A 19,240-nucleotide genomic window follows, 5' to 3' on the forward strand; every position below is an offset into this window, starting at 1 on the left:
GTTGGGCGCGGGGTTCTGCCGGGCGGTGACCCTAATCTGAGCCACAGAAAAAAAAAACCTTGGGGACCCGACGGGACATGTTGAAATCTCTACATTCTCAACTTTGAAGATCCAGAATGGCTTCAAATGAGAATACTGCCCAGGCAGCTGGCATTGCCGATGGTCTTGCGCCGTCGCATACCTACGTGCCTAACGAAGGCTACGTGAACCCTGATACTGCAGACTCCGCCGAGGCGGGGCAAGATCTGCTCGATGAAGAGGGGGAGGAGGAGGAAGACGAATACTACGACGACATTTTCGACGAGGAATTGGATCGTGAAGATATTCTGTCTTCTGATAACTCCGATCTTACCAAAGCATACAACCGCCAACGCAGAATCAACGACCTCGCTGGCGACTCCAATGTGCCGAGATGGACATACCCCAAGACGAACACCCAAAAGCCTACCGTGAACACCTCTGCGTCTGTCGATGACCAGGTCAAGTCTCTCACTCGTCATGCTGCAAAGATCAAGCTGGACGACCAACAGGCCGGTATTTCGGGGCGCAACGACAAGGGTGGAGATAAGGCAGACCGAGCCACATCAGAACAAGTATTGGATCCCCGTACGCGCATGCTTCTGCTGCAGATGATCAACCGAGGTCTCGTTTCGGAAATCCACGGATGCTTGTCGACCGGAAAGGAAGCGAATGTCTACCATGCCATGTCCATCTCGCAGGAAGATGAGGATGCTGCCCCACTACACCGTGCGATCAAGGTCTACAAGACAAGTATTTTGGTGTTCAAGGATCGTGATAAGTACGTGACTGGAGAGTTCCGTTTCCGTCAGGGATACAACAAGAGCAACAACCGTGCCATGGTCAAACTGTGGGCCGAGAAGGAGATGCGAAACCTGCGAAGAATCTATGCCGCCGGTATTCCCTGCCCCGAGCCTATCTTCCTTCGTCTGCACGTCCTTGTTATGGGATTCATTGGTAGCTCAAAGGGTCTAGGCGCACCGCGCCTCAAGGATGTGGACTTCAATATCCCCGAGCCCGAGGCTCGCTGGCGCGCACTGTATATCGAATTGTTGGGCTATATGCGCGTTATGTACCAGACTTGCCGTCTGGTGCACGCTGATCTGAGCGAGTACAACATTCTATATCATAAGGAACGCCTGTATATCATTGATGTCAGTCAAAGTGTTGAGCACGACCACCCACGCAGTCTGGAATTCCTGCGCATGGATATCAAGAACGTCAGCGACTTCTTCCGCCGAAAGAACATCCTCACTCTTCCCGAGCGGACTGTGTTCCAGTTCATCATATCCCCAGAAGGACCGATTGATGGGACCGCCGGCAATGAGGAGATGACGAGTGCTATCGAAAAGCTCCTCGTTGCCCGCGAGGAGGGTGACGATGAGCAGCAGGAGGCCGAGGATGTCGACACTGCTGTCTTCCGTCAACAATATATTCCCCAGACCCTAGAGCAGGTTTATGATGTCGAGCGTGATGCTGAACGTATTCGCGATGGCCAAGGTGCTGACCTGGTTTACGGAGACCTCTTGGCTGGCGGCAAAAAGAAGGCCACTGCCATTGATGCCGTCGAGGAAGATGCCGAGTCTGATGCAAGCGGCGGTGTCTCCGTCTCGGGATCCGACTCAGACGACGAAGAGATTGACCCATTCGCGCCGAAGCCGCCACGAGGCAAGCGTTTCGAAGACAAAGACTCAAAGCGCGACCACAAGGCAAAGGTGAAGGAGGAGAAGCGTGAGCAGCGGGCGAACAAGATGCCGAAGCACATGAAGAAGAAACTTGTTTCTGGTTCTTCGAGAAAGAAGAAATAAGCTCTCGTAGCTTTCTGACCTTATCTTTCTTTGCATGTGCACGAGTTGCGAATGTTTGCACTCTGTGTCAATCTACCGCTTGGCATGATTTGATGATGAAATGCATATATGGATGGAGCATTGGGCATTTGATACCTTGGTCTATACTTGATAGAAATTGGGAAAAAAATAAATAAATATTTCATGCAAGCTCTTCAAGACTGAACCGAAACTCTCATTGGAATACAGTAAAACCTGGCTATAACGAACCCGGTTTTAACAAATACCTGATTTTAACGGACCAAAACTAGTGCACCAATTAATTCCCAATAGTAATAACGAAATCCCCTCCTTACTACGAACTTCGTTCATTCACTACCTATTCTTCCCATACAAAATTCGTTATATCGAAGTGTTTATCACAAGATTTTTGCACATTGTTAACCAATTAAAATACGATATATGCCAGTCACGTGACCCCATGCCGATTCCAACTAATCGAAATACCTCACCAATCGATCATAACCTCCTAGAATATATGTAGCTCTACGAAAATAATTGACTAGCGCGCTATATCGACATAGAAGAGCTTTAGAAGCAAGAAAGTTATGGGAGGGGGAATAAGGGGATATTAGGGGCGTTTTTGGAGTATGAATCTGTACATAAACTAGAAATATATATTTTATTTATATTTAGGACTTGGATTTGTAGTCAGCCATATGTGTGGCCTTCCAAGGTTGTCGTGGACCTGAGGTCCGTTAGTCATTTTAGATTTATTTTTGTATAGATATGTTGTCCTCTTCTCAGTTTCATATATGTAGACGACGGAATTAAGGCCCAATTCGTGAAATGGACATTTCTATCTATGACCATGGACTAGATATATGGGGGCGTATTGAGAACCAAAAAAAAAAAAAAAATTAGATTGAGGTAACAACTTATCAGAGCTCTCTTTGGACGTCACCCCAATCCGTTTTCTCGCCATAAATTCCCCACAAGTGTCACCGACTAGTGCTTACATCCCACAAAAAAGTGCAGGAGTATGCATCCAGAAAATGAGCACCAAATAGGGAACAGAAATGGCGAGCAAGACGGAAGGTCAGACCTTTTGTCTTTCGTCATTTCAAGTTTCAATCATACCATTGTCACGATGTAGTAGTTAGAAGCGCCATTGAGATACCAAAGATCTGATTTCCATATTAGCTACAAATGTAGTGGGAATTGTAGAGCGAGGCTGAGGACGCCAATGGCGCGGAAATATGCACTGGATGAAAGTAAAAAGCTGCCACATCTGACACATCAAAGAGATCAAGCGGTGTGCATTTGGGACACGACATTGTTTCGTGCTTTGACCCTTGCAAAAGCTTCCTCAATGAGGTCCTTTGGCAGGTCTGGGATTTGTTCTCCTTCGGCACTTCCATCCGATACTCGCGCCTTAGCAGATCCTGTGCACTGATGTACACTAGGTTCCTCGAGTGCATTCTGCGCCACAGCACCATTATCTAAGTGGCCGCCTGAGAGGCGCAAGAACTGCACCTGCATTGGTGCTAAGCCAACGCCAGGCCATATGTCAGAGGGAAGAAAGTCACCCTGTTCAACACGGAAGGTGTCACGAGCAGCGGCATCTTCATCGTGGAGCTGGTCTAGTTTGTGTCGGGTATCTCGGAGCACCTTTTCCACACGTTGGCGAACATGATGCCGACGTGCTACTTCTAGCATCAGGCTGTCGTAGGCATTGAGGAACCCGTCGTACAAGGAGTGCAGGTCAGAGAGTTCGGCAAGGCCAGAGTTAATGCGGTCATTTTCTTCATGCCACACGCGCGTGAAATTGTGTGCCTGAGAAATGTAACGGGGTAAGCGAGAGGAGGCGAGAGAGGATAGATGGCTGTGAACTTCGATCGTTGCCTTGGAGATGGACAGTAGGGCATCTCGCTGAGCTTGGACTTGTTCAAATATGGACTCCATTTCGTTGATGCGATCTTGGATCTCCATGACAACATCATCCGCCTCAGGGGCATCTTTGATCAAAACAGCCACCATCTCCTGATACTCAGCGTCAGTCATTGGGTCAAGGGGTGCATTCAAATTGGCGTTGATCTCTGCCCCGATGTTCGGCATTCCGTCGTTGCTGCCGTCAACACCAGTTGGCATATCTCCCGTGATGGATCGCGCAACTGCTCCTCCGCCATCTGTATGCTTTACGGCAGTGACACAAAGATCAAAGTGTCTGACTAAGGCTTCCAAAAGAATGGCCATTTCTTGAGCATGGGCCTCAAGTGATTGGATCTGGCCCGGCATAGACGACAAAGTGAGAAGGCCGGAATCAGACGCAGACGACGAGGAAGATGTGATCGATAACCGGGATGACGCCAACTTTGTGGCTGTGTGGTAGTGACGAAGCGACTGCCTGGTGGCTTGAAGTTCGTCATCAAATTCACGATTGGACGTGTCTAATTCGGCGCGCGCTGTGTTAGTGCGGTCGATAGATGATTTCAAGGAGGCATGTAGCTCCTCAACACCCCGCTCATCAACAAAGTCATGTAGAGACTTCTGCTCTTCATCGCCAGGTCTGAATGACGCGTGAACGATAGTCCCGCGGAGCAGCTCTAACGTGTTTCTGAGCTGAGCATCAGCAGCATCTAGGTTTTTTAGTGCCACTGAAAACTCATCACGACCTCGGTATGATATCTGTTCGACCTCGGTACGAACATCGTATAGAAGCCGGAGTTGCCCATTAAGGCCTCGGCGTAAGAAGCCTGTTCGGGAGCACAAGACAACACTTTTCTCTAGTGCTGAGTGTGACGCAGTGACTATTTCATTGGCTCGCCAGACATGGGTAATGGAAGATAGCGAACGTTTGGCACCCAGCAGATAAGAGATCAGAGTGTCAACCTGGGGTAGGGACTGTTGGTCCCCCTCGTTCAGTCCAACCTGCGGGCGAATAGACGATGAAGAGGACTGCAATGACGCCATTTTGAGAATATGTAAGAATTTGTGAGAATCAATGAACCCTGTCAATGGCGCATTCGGACTGAGATAAGACGAGGGTTGAGGACCAGGGTTGAGGAATAGATAGACCTCTCAGGGGTCTCAGGGGGTGAAATTGACACAGCTACGAGGGAAAGGGGCTGATTGCACCACTTTCGCTTGACCAAAACTCAGGGACATTCCAGTATAGGCCTATATTTACCAAATCAGACTGTTGTAAACTTAACCACAACCAGAGGTAGATGGGGAAATGGCTACTCTGTGGCCCATAGACCTGGGAGCTGGGTGTCATGAGGACCTCGGAAGCCCGGTACACTGGGTCGGGGCCGTGCTCTGCACAGTAGACCGAAAGTGAAGCACGAGCTCCAGCCCAGAAATGGCTTGCAAATAAAGGGATGAAAAACAGCCTCTTACCAATGTTTTTTTGAGTCGTTCTCGGTCGAGACCTGATTCCCTGGGAACAACTTAAAATTTAGACACGGCAAGCCGTCCACAAAAGGTTTAGATAGACCGTAGTAGGGTCCACGGGTGTATGGTAGTAACCAACAAAGCTGGGGGGCAGTGGGTCTCACAAAGGGTGAGTTGTCGGTGTGAGATGGCTGCGGGACTAGCCTCAATGATACAGAAGATAAGATGTGCCCCGTTTCACCCCAGTTAAAGCCAGTGATAGCGAATCAACCTGTCGGATGCGTAGGAAGTGATCGATTGAGGTGCGATGGCGTGGAGATGGCGCCATGCGGATCATAATCACGTGCAGTCTCACCGCCCAGATCACGTATTTGCCGCCCTGCCGCTGTCACGCAATTCCCCGGACTCATCGATGGCGATTGCGAAGACACTTTCAGATTGTGCAATTTTCCCAGATCCTGAAGAATTCTCTGATTTAAAACCCTCTTGTCGATCCCATTTCTACTTTTTACTTTTTCTTTATTTTCCCAGCCAATTTCAGTCAAGCTTAATATCGCTATTATCTCAATCTTTTTATCAGGGTACTCATATCGCCACAATCGATAGCCCTTGACTCTCCCCTCTCTCCGATACTGGGAATTTTTCAAGGACACTCATCGCAACATTGATTGACATTTTCCCTCCGTACTCCTCACTACAAATATTTCAAATTAAGGGAACAGGGATATTCGCAAATCGATTTATTCTGATCTCGGTATACCAGACGCGACCGTCACTCGCCGCCTGAGCGGCCGTCTCCCCCCTCTCACACCGCGCGAGACCGGATCATTCACCATGGCCGATGTACCAGAACCCTCGTCTACACAGCAAAGCCTGGTTCTCGCGAATTCGGGGGTCAGTGCGAACGCCGACTCTAGCCGCTCTCTGCAGCGCAAAGACACCGACAGCACCACACAAACCCCGGAGGAACTAGCGAGGCAGAATGTGGCTCCGTTTCTCGCAAAATATCAGCCGCGACAATATGCGCCGTTCCGCTCGCAAGTTTCAGCTCCATCCGAGCAAAACTTAGTAAATGCTAGCTACTGCTATCGTCATCAACCGGACTCAAAATGTGGCAGACGCCAAGCCGATGAACAGTCAATGACCCAGCTGCAGTCCGACCTAAATTTACTTCCTCAAAGTGATCAGCAGGGCATTGCCCATGTGTGGTCCTTGTACTCCGCCGCTCCAGCAAAGCAGCGAACTCTCATGCTCCAGGGAATTTTGGCGCAGTCATGCTTCCCCCAGCTATCCTACATCTCCGCCAGTGTCCGTGAACTCATCCGAATCGATTTCCTCGCTGCCCTCCCCCCAGAGCTGTCCTTCAAAATTCTCCGTTACCTCGACACGGCCTCCTTGTGCCGAGCAGCACAGGTTTCTCCCCGCTGGAGAGCCCTCGCCGATGATGATGTGGTATGGCACCGAATGTGCGAGCAGCATATCCGCCGCAAGTGTAACAAGTGTGGCTGGGGTCTTCCTCTTCTGGATCGCAAGCGTCTGCGCGAAGCCAAGCGTGAGATTGAATTGCGCGCCACCAATTGGGGTAACAACGAGCCTACCGTTGGATCTACTGAAGCTGCAATGGTCGAATCTTGCTCAACAGTTGTACCTGCAGCCAGTGGCAAACGCAAGATGGAATCCGATGAAGTTTCCGCTCTTGCAAAGCGCCATTGTGCTTCGCTTCCCCAGACCCCTGAAGAAGACGAGGGTTACTTCAAAACCCGTTACCGTCCTTGGAAGGAGGTTTATCGGGATCGATTTGTTGTCGGTATGAATTGGAAGCACAAGCGCTGCTCAGTCAAAGTCTTCAAGGGCCACAGAGACAGTGTCATGTGTCTGCAGTTCGAGGACAACATCTTGATGACTGGGTCCTATGATGCTACTGTTAAGATCTGGGACACAGATACTGGCGAAGAATTAAGAACCCTCAAAGGCCACGTTGCTGGAGTGCGCTGCCTCCAGTTCGATGACACCAAATTGATCACTGGTAGTCTGGATCGCAGCATCAGAGTCTGGAATTGGCGCACGGGCGAATGTATCTCCAAGTACAATGGCCACGCCGAAGCGGTCATCGCCCTCCACTTTGATTCCACTCTTCTTGCATCCGCCTCTGTCGATCGCACTGTCAAAATCTGGAATTTCAAGGACAAGTCTACTTTCGTTCTTCCCCACCCACAGGGAGTCAACGCTGTCAAAATCGACTCGGCTTCGCGTACAGTTTTGACCGCTTGCGACGATGGTGCCGCACGCCTTTGGGACCTGGACACTAAGACTTGCATCCGAGTCTTCCACAACCACATTGGAGCTGTTCAGCAAGTTATTGCTTTACCCCGAGAAATTGAACTGGAGAATCACCTCGCCGACTGCGAGAATGACCACGTCAGCACATCTTCTCAGAACGGTGACAACATCATGAGCACGCTTTCCCCTCTTCTCGAGGCCAAGTCCCTGTCTCTCCAGAATTCACCCTTCGGCTCCTCTTTTGACCAGGATCAAGGCCGCATTGAACCCCCACGCTATATCCTCACCAGCGGCGTGGACACAACCATCCGATTGTGGGAAACCAGCACCGGAAGATGCCTTCGTACCTTCTTCGGTCATTTGGAAGGTATTTGGGCTCTTTCTGCTGATACCCTGCGGATTGCCTCTGGCGGCATGGATCGCATGGTCAAGATCTGGGATCCTCGTGTTCCTACTGGTCAAGATACCTATGAAGGTCACAGTGCAGCTGTCAACTGCATTGGCCTGAGCGACAGCCGCTTCATCACTGGTGGTGATGACTACCAAGTTCGCATGTACGATTTCCGGGCTTAGAGTGTCCCATCCTTTTTTTTTTTCCCTTTGTCTATCAAAAGTACACTTTTTGATTGGAACTTTTCTACTATTACAAGATGGGGCGTATTACTGCGGCGCCGCCATTTTCTCTGTTTCTTTTTTTCTTGCATCTCCGGTGGATGGATGGATACCCTGGCGCATTTGAGAACAGTGGCTGTGGCTCAAACACCGATTTAGCCTCACATATGGCCACTGACTGCATCACAGGCGCAACTTGATTTTCATTTTACTGCTTTTCCCTCTCTTCAGTTATCTATCTGAATTGTGTTAATACCATGTGCCCCTGTTTCAATAGGACCATCAATGAATTTGAATGAATACCTGATTTTTACATACTCCGTACTAGTTAGTTACGCTTATACTACTACTGTACGTGGTTGGGTAGAAGACAACGGGACGGCCCCACCGAGACGGGGGCTAAGACCGTTTGAACTGGCCTGAGGATTGAAGGTATCAAGACAAAAAGGTTGGTTGCTTCACTATAACTTGAACAAGGATGGCCGCTTATCCGGCCTCTGCCGTTGATGATGTAAGACCAATACTTGAATCTATCATCATGGTATTAGGGATGTTAGATATAAGAAGCCTCTGATGGTTTCACCGCTTGCATATCCGTTAAGGTTTCTTTTTACTAAACCTTAACCCTACCTAGGTACACTATATCTTGTTTCGTCGGCTCCTATCTGTCAGCTAAGAACCTCATCGAAAAGGAATGACTGGTAAACCGTCCTCAGTTGTGACCGCTCCAATTTAAATCTTCACAGATTCAGCCGAACTACGTTTTTGACGAAGGTCCGCGTCGCTATATCCACCAACGGTGTCGCCTCCCTGCTCAAGTATCACATTGAATATTGTGTTTGATCAATTGATGCAATGGATACATCGCGAGATTGTGTGTATTTTCTATGTTGGAATCGTATATTGATTTGAATGGATGGAAATTGCTATTGATTGTAGGATTGCTATTGTGTGTGTTCCAAAGTTATTGTCTCCTGTTGCTACAGTTCCCTCATCGAGACATGAATACAATTCAATTCTATTCAATTCTATTCAATTGTTCCTGCTATTAAGATTTGGTACTATTATCTACAACAGCAACCAACTGACATCTTTTTCACCTTCCTATCTGTGGACTACTGCTCCATATTTAAATGGATGTCATCTTATCTTCACTTTTACTTTGCTTCCCGGTGTACAGTTCTATTTTGAATGCTTTGATATCAACATTGCTTGTCACCACGACTATCTTCATACTTCTTTTCCATGTCACCTAAGCGTCTCAGGACATCGATTGATACGTCCAAGTCAAACTCAGCACATGAGCGAGAGTGCTTTTTTTTCCTTCAAGAGAACCTCAAATGTGTGGCTTTCAATGCCACAAAATTCTCAGTTGATTTAATCTGACCAGGTTGTATGCATTGCTTGCCTCAGACTTTTACGTCCATGACTTTGTTAATCAAACCGCAGCTTCTTCATACCTCGCAGCTGGCTATTCGCCATGGCATACTCCCCCGAGAGACTCGTGCGGGCCCATCAGCTCTTTGGCCGTCGCACGGGCAAATTCTGCATGCTTCCACACCTCGCTGGCCCATATCACTTGCGACAACGTGCCTCCAAGCGTGCCGCTGCCATTGCGTCGTGGCATGACAATGACGAAGATGAAGACTACTCGCCTTCCAACAAGCGAACACCGACCAAGCGCAAGCTGTCTTTTTTCAATGGGGGTGATGAAGACACTCGATCTGACAAAAGGGCTCGAAGCATGTCCCCAACTTCTACGCTCCGCGCTAGACTGAGCCCAGATCCGGGAAGAGAAGATTCCGTTTCCCCTTCAACACCCTCGCCACATAGTGAGCCCGACAGCTGGGACAGATACTGGGCCGTCAATCTCGAGATAGAAACACCAAATTCACGATACAGCCTTCGAAGTCGCAACAAGGAATCGCTGTCAGACTCACCTCAAAAGAGCGACACAGCCAATGTCGAGACATCGGCATCAAAGCCAACTGACGATGTTGTGCCTGCCAATACCGAGCTTCCGTTGAGAGTGTGCGATGCCTGTAAAGAAATAGGCTTGGAATGCTCGCTTGCATCTGACCCCGATCCATTCGCATATCCTTGCACAACATGTGAAGTCGATGATGTCTTTTGCGTCGTGAGCCCACCACCCAAATGGAAGCGATCATGCGAGATCTGCAAAGGTCGAAAGCTTTGTTCATATCGGTACGCTGATTACGACCATTCCCAACCTTGTCTCGAATGCCGAAATCATGGCTTCGAGTGTGTTGCTGGACCAGCTAGACATCCACCCTTTGGACTCTTTTCCACAAGTGAACCAAGTGAGCCAAGCAGTTCTCCAAAGGTCGATTCTCCAGAAACCTCCAACTCACTCCATGGTGGATCCCCACAACCCGACGTTTCTGAGTTATCCAAGACGAGTGAACAAATCAGTTTCCAAAAGATCAATTCTCCACCAAGCTCCAACCCACCACATGGTACCCAAGAGGTCGCCGCCATCGAGGTATCCAAACCACCCAGTCCTTCTGCCATCCAACCAAAGGTTCAGACGTCAGAGACTAATCCCACAAAGAACAATTGGGAGCTCCCCTCCCCTCCATTCAGCCAAGCACAGCCATCAGTTGTTGAGGCACCGAAGCCACATGAGGTGATTGTTCTCACTGATTCAGACGACGACACCCCAAAGACCCCGAAGACCCCGAAGAGGAAGCCCTCACCGATTTATATCTCTGACTCCCTTGAGTCACCCACTCACACCACCGTCTCCAACCCAACTGTCTCCAACACCATTGCTTCGCAGCCCGCGAACATCCATCGAATCTGGACCGAACTTGCTCATCCTGTGGTTTTTCTTGCAGATGACAGTGATGCATCTCCCCCCTGCCACTGGTGCAACAACTTTGCGTATGGCATCAATGGCCTCGGTCCTCGTAACCCAGAGGTCTGGACCGTTGACAACGGCACGATCGTTGAGCTTCAGGATGGCCATACCGGTGAAGGAAAAGAGCAGAGTCGGATGTGTTTCTCCTGTACATGGGATCGATGCAAAATCATACAATGCTCCCACAACACCCTCGATCGACTCCCCATGCCTTTGTCCCCCAAAGACGCAGCACGAAATGATGCTGTAACACTTCTACGCCAAGCAACTGATGCTATGACTGATCCCGAAACTGGGAAGGCTGGCCCTTATTTCCCGAGTCCCATTTACGAATGGTGCAGCCTGTGTCGAGAGCCCGCATTCGGGTCTTGCCAGGCACTTCAACCAATTGATGCTTACGCAGAGGTCGTGAACTGTGATGAAGAATCCCATGGTTGTGGACTGATGCTCTGTGAGTACTGTCTCGACCTCACCAAGCGATTCAAAGGTGACCTCAATGCTGTCGTTGCATGGGGTCGCAATGATCAGTCTAACCCCATATCCTACCGAGCTGATGTGGAGTACCTCCTTTCAGGAGCGGAGAACAACACCATGTACAAGCTTTACATGGAGGAGCGTTGATTTACAGGTTGTTTTCTATTTTTCTTCTTCTTCTTTTCTTTATGTACCTATCTCACCATAGCTAGGCTTGTTCATGAACGGCAGCAGCTAAGTGCAGCTGAGAAAATGCAAAAATGTCTTTAATTTCAATTTTGTTTCTGAACGATATGCTCACAAAGCTACTAAACCCATAAGTGTTTGGATATTTTAATCTGTTTGACGAGTTGTGCACGACAGTGAGGGCACTTGTGCCCTAATCCATTGCTAACAATAGGTCAATAGCACTGCATAGGATGGTAATAGCACCATAATTGGAAGAGTACAATAGCTATTGACAATCAATCCTATTCACGAGTCCCTCCTACGGTGCGAACTACTCTGAATAGTGTATCTTCAAGTATAAGTAAGGGCTTCACACCTCCAAGTTTCTAATCTTTCTACTCTTCTTCCCATACATCTTTCATATCTTCAGTTCATATCTTATTCTACTTGTACTCTTACTTATTTTTTTTTTGTTCACCAATTGTCTTTAACTTTCATCCATAGATGCTGGTCGTCTGCATGTGGATAGCCCTGGGGTTCGTTTCCGCTCCGGAAAAAAAAATTACTAAACTTCAGATTTTCTGCCAGTTGAATTCGCTCGCTCACATCCCCAAATCCCCTTGTACTTCCACCAAAAGGAAGTAAGGGTGCTGCTTTGATCCTATCTTCTATTTTCCCCTGGTTGCCCCGAGCTGCGACACGAGGTGCGCAGCTCATCGCCACGACGTCTTCACCAAAGAGACGAAAAGTTTCCCCAGAGCCTCGCACCAGTCCAGGCCTTCGGGCTCGACGTCACGGCCGCTCCGAACCTCCACACTCTCGCCACACATCCTCATCTTCTTCCCGCGGCCAGAGTTCGTCGTTGTCCCCGCCTCGCTACGTGCCTGCGCATCTGCAGTTTCAGTCCGGAAGCCCGCCTGGCCGCTCGCTCACCCCCGCGACCGCGACCGCCGGACTCACCCTCTCCAGCGACCATTCCGACATGCCCTCCGATACTCGAGAGGGTACACCTCCGACCCATGGACGATCCCCTTCTCCCGGCGAGAAGCGCCCGGCATCTGAGATTACCGACTCCGACCCTGAAGGAGGCGTGAGTACTGTCGGCAATAACGCGCGCACATACATCATTCCCCGCACATGCGATGACACAAACAATGAATCGACAGATCCCATCACTTCAAGCAATGACAAGACCGGGTCGGCATCCTCGGCTGGCGAGCAGTCCAGACCAGCATCGCCCAAATCAGGCGATCTTCCTACGATCGATGAGCAGGTGGCTGAGGTGAATGCGCTGATGGAGGCACCGTTGAAAGATGGACAAAAGGGATTTGTGGTTTCAATGGCTTGGCTGAAGAAGGTGCTTGCACGTACTACGGCTCATGCAGATCACACAGATAAAGGATCATTGGATGGAGATATTGGTCCTGTCAACAATTTGAACATAATGCTCGACACCGACCCAGCCACGCCCAGCTTCAAAGACGAAACTGGTGAAATGTTTGTGCCTATGCGCCCTGGTTTGCACGACGCTCTGGATTTCGCAATAATTCCGCAACATGGCTGGGACCTGATCCAGAAGTGGTACGGCCTCGCCGACCAGTCACCTGTGATCATCCGCTACGCCCACAACACCAGCCAACCCGGTGATACTGCAAAGATTGAATATGAGACTTATCCTCCAATTTTCACCATTTTCAAATTGGCCAACCCCGCCGCGGGTACCACCCCGACCATCTTGAGACAAACCATTAAGCCGTCTGTCAAGATCCTGGCCAGTCGCCAGACCAATTACCAAAAATGGTTGAAGGATGCCAAAGAACAGACTGGTATCGATATGTCGACCAAGGTTCGAGTTTGGAAGATTCTTCAGCTACCTCGTAGCACTACTGCATCAGCTTCAGCAACCCCAGCGGCCTCCCGCAGCCAATCACCAGCTCCCCCATTGGCTCTGGTCTCGAACCCCAACGACAAGCTCCTTTTCGATTTGAATGCTTTCCTCGAACTTCCAGAGGGAAGCCACCGGGTGTTGCTTGAAAATGTCAAGGATCAAACTCAAAATGCAAACTACAACGGTCGTATGACCTTGGATATGGCTGGTCTCAGTGTGACGAATTGCGTTGTTCTTGAGGAACAGGTTGGCGGATACAAAGGTGGAGATTGGGTGTCTGAAGCGTCTGTCAAAACTCTCAAGAGTCTGGGTATCCCTGTGGATCAACCAAAGAACGATGCTGTCGCCAAAGCATCTGCCGCTAAAGCTGCGCTGAAGAGCACACAACCCAGTGGCAGATCTACTCCTACCTCAGGACCCGATCCAATCAGTGGGCTCATCTCTCGAGGCCGGAAGGGTAAACAGCTTATCGTGGGATTGCAAAACCTTGGCAACACTTGTTACATGAACTCCGCGTTGCAATGTGTGCGAAGCATTGAGGAGTTGTCTTATTACTTCCTCAGTGAGTATACACATATTACTCTTGGATTCTGCCAACGAGGTCTTTCAATGCTAATCTTAATCTGCAGGTGGAATGTACAAACCAGAGCTGAATCCTACCAACGTCCTTGGATGTGGCGGTACCATTGCCAAGCAATGGGCCAACTTGCTTCAGGAGCTCTACAAATCGGACCCTCAGCCAAGATCTGTCAACCCTTACAGGTTTCGTTCTGCCGCTGGTCGGCAACGTGAAGACTTTGCTGGCTATGAACAACATGATAGTCAGGAATTTGTGATGTTTCTCCTTGATGCACTGTCGGAAGATCTAAGCCGCATCGTTGGCAGCAAGCCCTCTACTGTCATCCCTGATTCGACCGATGAGATGATTCACGACCGCAAGGCTCTTGAGGATTTCGGAAAGAAGTGTTGGGACCTCTATGAGGCTCGCAACGCCTCCGTTATCACCGATCTATTTGCCGGAATGTACAAGTCCACACTGATTTGCCACAATTGTGAAAAAACCAGCATCATCATGGATCCTTTCACAATGGTCACTGTGCCCATCCCAACGGGTCCGACGCTCATCAACCGAACCATTATATTCTACCCTCTTGATGGCCCACCCGTGTCTCTGAAAGTCCGGCTCGATGAACACGATACCTTGAGGACCTGGAAAGACTTTATCGCCGAAAAGATGGGGATTGATGGGGAACGAATCTTTGCGGCAGAAACATTGCACAATTCCTTCTGGCAAACATTTTGTGACGATGACGATACTTTCGGCAGTCTACGCATTACTCAAGAAGACACCATTGTGTTCTTTGATCTTGGACCTCTCCCAGCATCTACTAATTCTTCCGACTCTACCTCCAATGACGATGCAGTCCTTGTACCCGTCTTCCATCGCAAACTTGTTCCACGCAAGAACAAAGAGGCCACTCATGACCTTTTCGGAATGCCATCCTTCATACGTCTTTCTGGCGAAGAGACTCAAGATCTTGAGGCCATTTACCACAAACTCCTCACTCAGGCCAATAATATGACTACACACGACATTCTGGCTGCCGAAGAAAACAGCCACGACGATAATGCAACTGATGACTCTGACACCGTAGTCACAAATGAGGATGATGCACGATCGGCAGATTCCCGAATCAAAACATCTTCGGTTGACGGTGAAGACAGCATGGTTGACATTTCTATGCAAACTGAGGCGTCAAAGTCTGCAGAGGGCACTGATGAGTCGGACTCTGACTCTGACTCTGAATCTGTCAAGTCCCCTCAGCATCCTCTTGCTGGCAAAATTCCTGCCAATTTGTTGTCACTCTTTGATGTAACGGTCATGAGCACAAACGCTACTCTGCCTGACGGACGCAATGTTTCCGCCATGAAAAAATACCCCTCCATTTCCTCTCGCATCCCATCTCCTCCTACTTCTATCAAGGTTTGTTTATTCCGTCTTGTCGGTTCAGATACAACCCGCTAATATTTGCCAGGGATCCGATGCTTCATCCAAAATCTCCGCAGATGACAATCTCGATGAAGACGTCGATACAGATGAATCAGATTCGACACCAAACTCAGCACTCTCGCTTGTTCGACAAGGTGATGCCATTCTTCTTGACTGGTCTTCCGATGCCGTTGACTCTCTTTTCGGCGGCAAGCCTCGTGACCCTGAGGAGCTCCGTGGTCGCCCTACCCACATGAATATCAAGAATGTCTTTGATCACGCCATGGTGGTAAGCCAGAAAAAGCCGAAGCCATCAAATGTCACTCTCGACCAATGCCTGGATGAGTTCAGCAAGGAGGAGATTCTTTCTCGGGCAGACAGCTGGTTCTGCCCTCAGTGCAAGACCCACGTTTCGGCCACCAAGAAGTTTGAGCTTTGGAGAACCCCGGATATTATGGTCGTTCAGCTCAAGCGGTTTAGCCAATTCCGCGGCAGGAACGGGCACAAGATCAGCACTCTCATCGACTTCCCCTTCGAGGGACTAGATTTGAGCAGCCGAGTGGAAGGCCCCATGGATGGAAAGAGTGCGGTGTACGATTTGATTGCTGTCGACAACCACATGGGTGGAATGGGTGGTGGTCACTACACTGCCTACATCAAGGACTTTGTCTCTGGTGCCTGGGTCTATTGCAATGGTTCGATACCTCCCGTTGATAAATTAGTTATGAGATATCTTACTGACCTGAATTTCAGATACCTCTGCAAAGAATGTCACAAACATGCAGTCGATCATTACGGCGGGTGCCTACCTCCTGTTCTACCGCCGTCGCTCCGACCATGCACTGGGCAACCAGGAGCTGCGGGAGCTGGTTGAAGGCTACCGGAACCGCGAGGCGAGTGTTCCTGGCAGTCCCTCCCGCTCCCGCAGTCCCGGTGGTTCCCAATCGCTTTCGGAGGACGGCGGTCGTATCCTTGGCCTCGGACCCCGCAAGGGGTCATCTGCCTTGGCCGGAGCAGGAGTGGCACCCCGAGTGAGCCGGGGGCAAGACTCCCTCGGCAATGACCTGTACTCTTCTGCCGAGGAGAGTACTTCGGACTCGGAAGATGGTGGCAGCGAAGGTAAGAAAATCGACTTCGAGCACGAGAACGGGGGATCGCAGGTCGACTCCCTCAGCAAGCTCACGGAACCCTCTTGGTCGTTCGACGCCGCTCACGACATCTCACAGATAACGGGTGGTAATACTGCGACCGAAGATGGCATTTTCGAGGGTCGATGTTCATGGGGTGATGGCATGGACATCGACCCTCAGTTTCAGCTTGGTCTCACTTCTGGGGGGGAGGGGGAGGATTCCTCCGATGATCTCCCAGTCGTGGAGCTACGTGTGGGGTCTGAGGACATGATGTCCGAGGACCCATGAATATTATGAACAAAAAATAAAATCAAAACCCCCAAAAAAAAGGGTAGGGGGAGGTGGATGGGGGGAAAGGGGGGTGTTTTTCTACATAAAGGGAGGGGGGATGGGCAGGTGGCCCATACAAAATAAAAAATATGTTTCTTGTTTTATTTTCAATCACATTCTCAAAGCAAAGTAAGATCAATTCCAACCCCAGGCCAATGTAAAAATCCAGCAAAGTAAAGATCCAGCGAAGTTAAAGAGAAAGTGAAGACTTCACTCAATCACTTCTATCACTTCTTCATCACACAACTATCAGCTTATTCGCTAAGGTCCTGTATCTAGAATAAATAGGCTGGCGGTGACCTCTCTCATAGCAAGTTGCACTAATATTACCGGGAATCAACTATACGCTCAGTCTTCATCGTCAGCAGCTGCTAATGTGTCCATAGAAGGTGACCTCATTCTATGTAGCTCGGCGGATTTGTTCTTTCTTATCCCATTCTTATCTACTTATAGCGGTTTAGTTAACTACCAGACACTATTTCAAGATCTACAGGTAAGTTAGTCATAAATGTAGACGTAGCTGTTTCAAGATTGCTACAACTTTCACAAGCAGCGTTTCAGTACTAGGCGATATCAAGACTATCACCTATGACTCAACAAATTCTTCCTAAAATCATTCCAGTAGCACATCCTGTAGTATAGAAGACTCTGTATATAAATTTCCATAGACCTATAGCAATGTGTGCCGTATATATACTCGTGGCTTTCAATCAATAGAAGGGAAGGTGTCCAACCACATGGAGTGAAATTCCACAGGTCGTACAGGAGGGCTTTTGCAACCAAATAAAAGATTGACTAGCACCCTTATCACCCTTAGAATTATTTGCATTGGATCTTAGCACATATTCATGTTCTAATGTCATATATCGGTTCCCTTATCAAAATACATCGTAATCAAAGTCACCTAGGTGTTTGGAGCGAGGAACTCCCATTATTGACTCTATATGGGAAGCATAGTATGAACAGATCATGTGTATATGAAGATGAAGTTATGTGACACAGGGGCCCTCTTGTAAGGAAAGTGCCAACCCTGCAGAGTCCCTCCTTCCATATTAGGGCTGGGTGCGTGCGATCAATCACCTCTACGCAGCTAGTACCCCAATTGCCACGCTTACCTCCATTCAATCGCCTATCCTCCATCCATCCACGCACTTATTCCAATATGAAACGCACCGCACCTTCTCCAAAACGTCGGGGACTCATTAAACATGACCCTTGCCAACTTGATCCCCAGCTATCAAAGCTTTGTCCAGAGGTTATTAACGTCAGCCCAGCCAGTGCTAGGTCGATGATCGAAAAGATCAACTCCGAGCACGCTGATAGACACTTGGCTTTCCGAAGCACGGGTGACCAACTCGAGCTTCTGAGGCTCGAGGCCTTGCGTCTCAAGATATTGGAGTCCACGAAACCCAAATTGACTCCAGAAAATGAGATGTCTTCTCAAAACGCAGCCCGCGTTTCAACTGAGAGCTTGAGTTCCAATGGAGAACCCGGTCCCACGGTCCCAAACTCGATGCGAACCTCGATGCGAACCCGTGCTTCGGTCCTGAGCGAAAGTGAGATCAGTGTTCTTGATCTCGGACCCAGTCTTCACTCTACCCATCTCTCAGCTCGAAACTCTCGCCGCAACTCATCCTCTGCAAGCCCTCATACCGGCATTGGTCTCGCCCGTACCACTGCTCCCAGCTTTATGCCAGGACCTGGCAGCGACACTTCAGAACAACAAGTTGAACTCCACCTCAGGACAGATGAGCTTGAGTCTGTCGCTCTCACTTCTGCCAGTGGTTCTGTTAACAACGATTTCCCTCTGAATCTACGTCAACGCCGCCAGAATCGACCCCACATCACTCTGCCCAGCCCCCAGGAGCTGCGCACTCATCGAGTAAACCGTTCATTTACCATCAGTGGTGCTCATAGTTCGAGAGATGAATCTGCCTTTGACCACAGCCCTAATTCCTTCACCGACGAGCCCATTCGCCGGATTTTCTCGCTCTCTGTTCCACAATCTCCCCAGTCCCCGGCCCCACCACCCCATCCAACCCTACGACGTTCTCAGAGCTCGTTCAGTGGGATGGACCCGGCATTTTCAGCTATGCGTAATGCAGAGCGAGCAAAGAAAAATGCACGCGATGCTGCAGGCTCTCGGGATACCGATCGCAAGTGAGACACAAGACGCATAAACGTTGAGGTACCAGATATGAGGGTCATTTCATGGGAGGAGAAAGGTTTATGGACTTTGATGCTTGTGTAAGGCAGGGCGGAACAATATCTGAGGCTTTGAGATAT

At 49.3% G+C, this 19,240-nt stretch overlaps 6 protein-coding genes across 6 annotated transcripts; 5 read left to right on the forward strand and 1 right to left on the reverse strand.

The window, feature by feature from the left end:
- Positions 1 to 116: 116 nt before the first annotated feature.
- On the forward strand, positions 117 to 1,826 carry PEX2_089110 (serine/threonine-protein kinase RIO1; the record flags this gene model as incomplete). Its single annotated transcript, XM_016746181.1, has 1 exon — positions 117 to 1,826. The coding sequence occupies one exon, from the start codon at positions 117 to 119 to the stop codon at positions 1,824 to 1,826; it is 1,710 nt and encodes a 569-aa protein (XP_016597177.1).
- A 1,287-nt stretch (positions 1,827 to 3,113) lies between these two features.
- PEX2_089120 (autophagy-related protein 17) lies at positions 3,114 to 4,778 on the reverse strand (the record flags this gene model as incomplete). Its single annotated transcript, XM_016746182.1, has 1 exon — positions 3,114 to 4,778. One exon carries the CDS (start codon positions 4,776 to 4,778, stop codon positions 3,114 to 3,116), a length of 1,665 nt encoding a protein of 554 aa, XP_016597178.1.
- A 1,257-nt stretch (positions 4,779 to 6,035) lies between these two features.
- PEX2_089130 (F-box/WD repeat-containing protein) lies at positions 6,036 to 8,054 on the forward strand (the record flags this gene model as incomplete). The annotated part of the gene is made up of 1 exon (XM_016746183.1): positions 6,036 to 8,054. One exon carries the CDS (start codon positions 6,036 to 6,038, stop codon positions 8,052 to 8,054), a length of 2,019 nt encoding a protein of 672 aa, XP_016597179.1.
- A 1,519-nt stretch (positions 8,055 to 9,573) lies between these two features.
- PEX2_089140 (putative C6 finger domain protein) lies at positions 9,574 to 11,595 on the forward strand (the record flags this gene model as incomplete). The annotated part of the gene is made up of 1 exon (XM_016746184.1): positions 9,574 to 11,595. One exon carries the CDS (start codon positions 9,574 to 9,576, stop codon positions 11,593 to 11,595), a length of 2,022 nt encoding a protein of 673 aa, XP_016597180.1.
- Positions 11,596 to 12,120: 525 nt separating this feature from the next.
- PEX2_089150 (putative ubiquitin-specific protease UBP12) lies at positions 12,121 to 16,912 on the forward strand (the record flags this gene model as incomplete). Its single annotated transcript, XM_016746185.1, has 5 exons — positions 12,121 to 12,152; positions 12,259 to 14,066; positions 14,134 to 15,488; positions 15,541 to 16,189; positions 16,248 to 16,912. 5 exons carry the CDS (start codon positions 12,121 to 12,123, stop codon positions 16,910 to 16,912), a joined length of 4,509 nt encoding a protein of 1,502 aa, XP_016597181.1.
- A 1,204-nt stretch (positions 16,913 to 18,116) lies between these two features.
- On the forward strand, positions 18,117 to 19,118 carry PEX2_089160 (uncharacterized protein; the record flags this gene model as incomplete). Its single annotated transcript, XM_016746186.1, has 1 exon — positions 18,117 to 19,118. The coding sequence occupies one exon, from the start codon at positions 18,117 to 18,119 to the stop codon at positions 19,116 to 19,118; it is 1,002 nt and encodes a 333-aa protein (XP_016597182.1).
- Positions 19,119 to 19,240: the final 122 nt, after the last annotated feature.

The sequence above is a fragment of the Penicillium expansum genome (assembly GCF_000769745.1).
Source record: "Penicillium expansum strain MD-8 chromosome Unknown contig301, whole genome shotgun sequence".
NCBI classification, from domain to species: domain Eukaryota; kingdom Fungi; phylum Ascomycota; class Eurotiomycetes; order Eurotiales; family Aspergillaceae; genus Penicillium; species Penicillium expansum.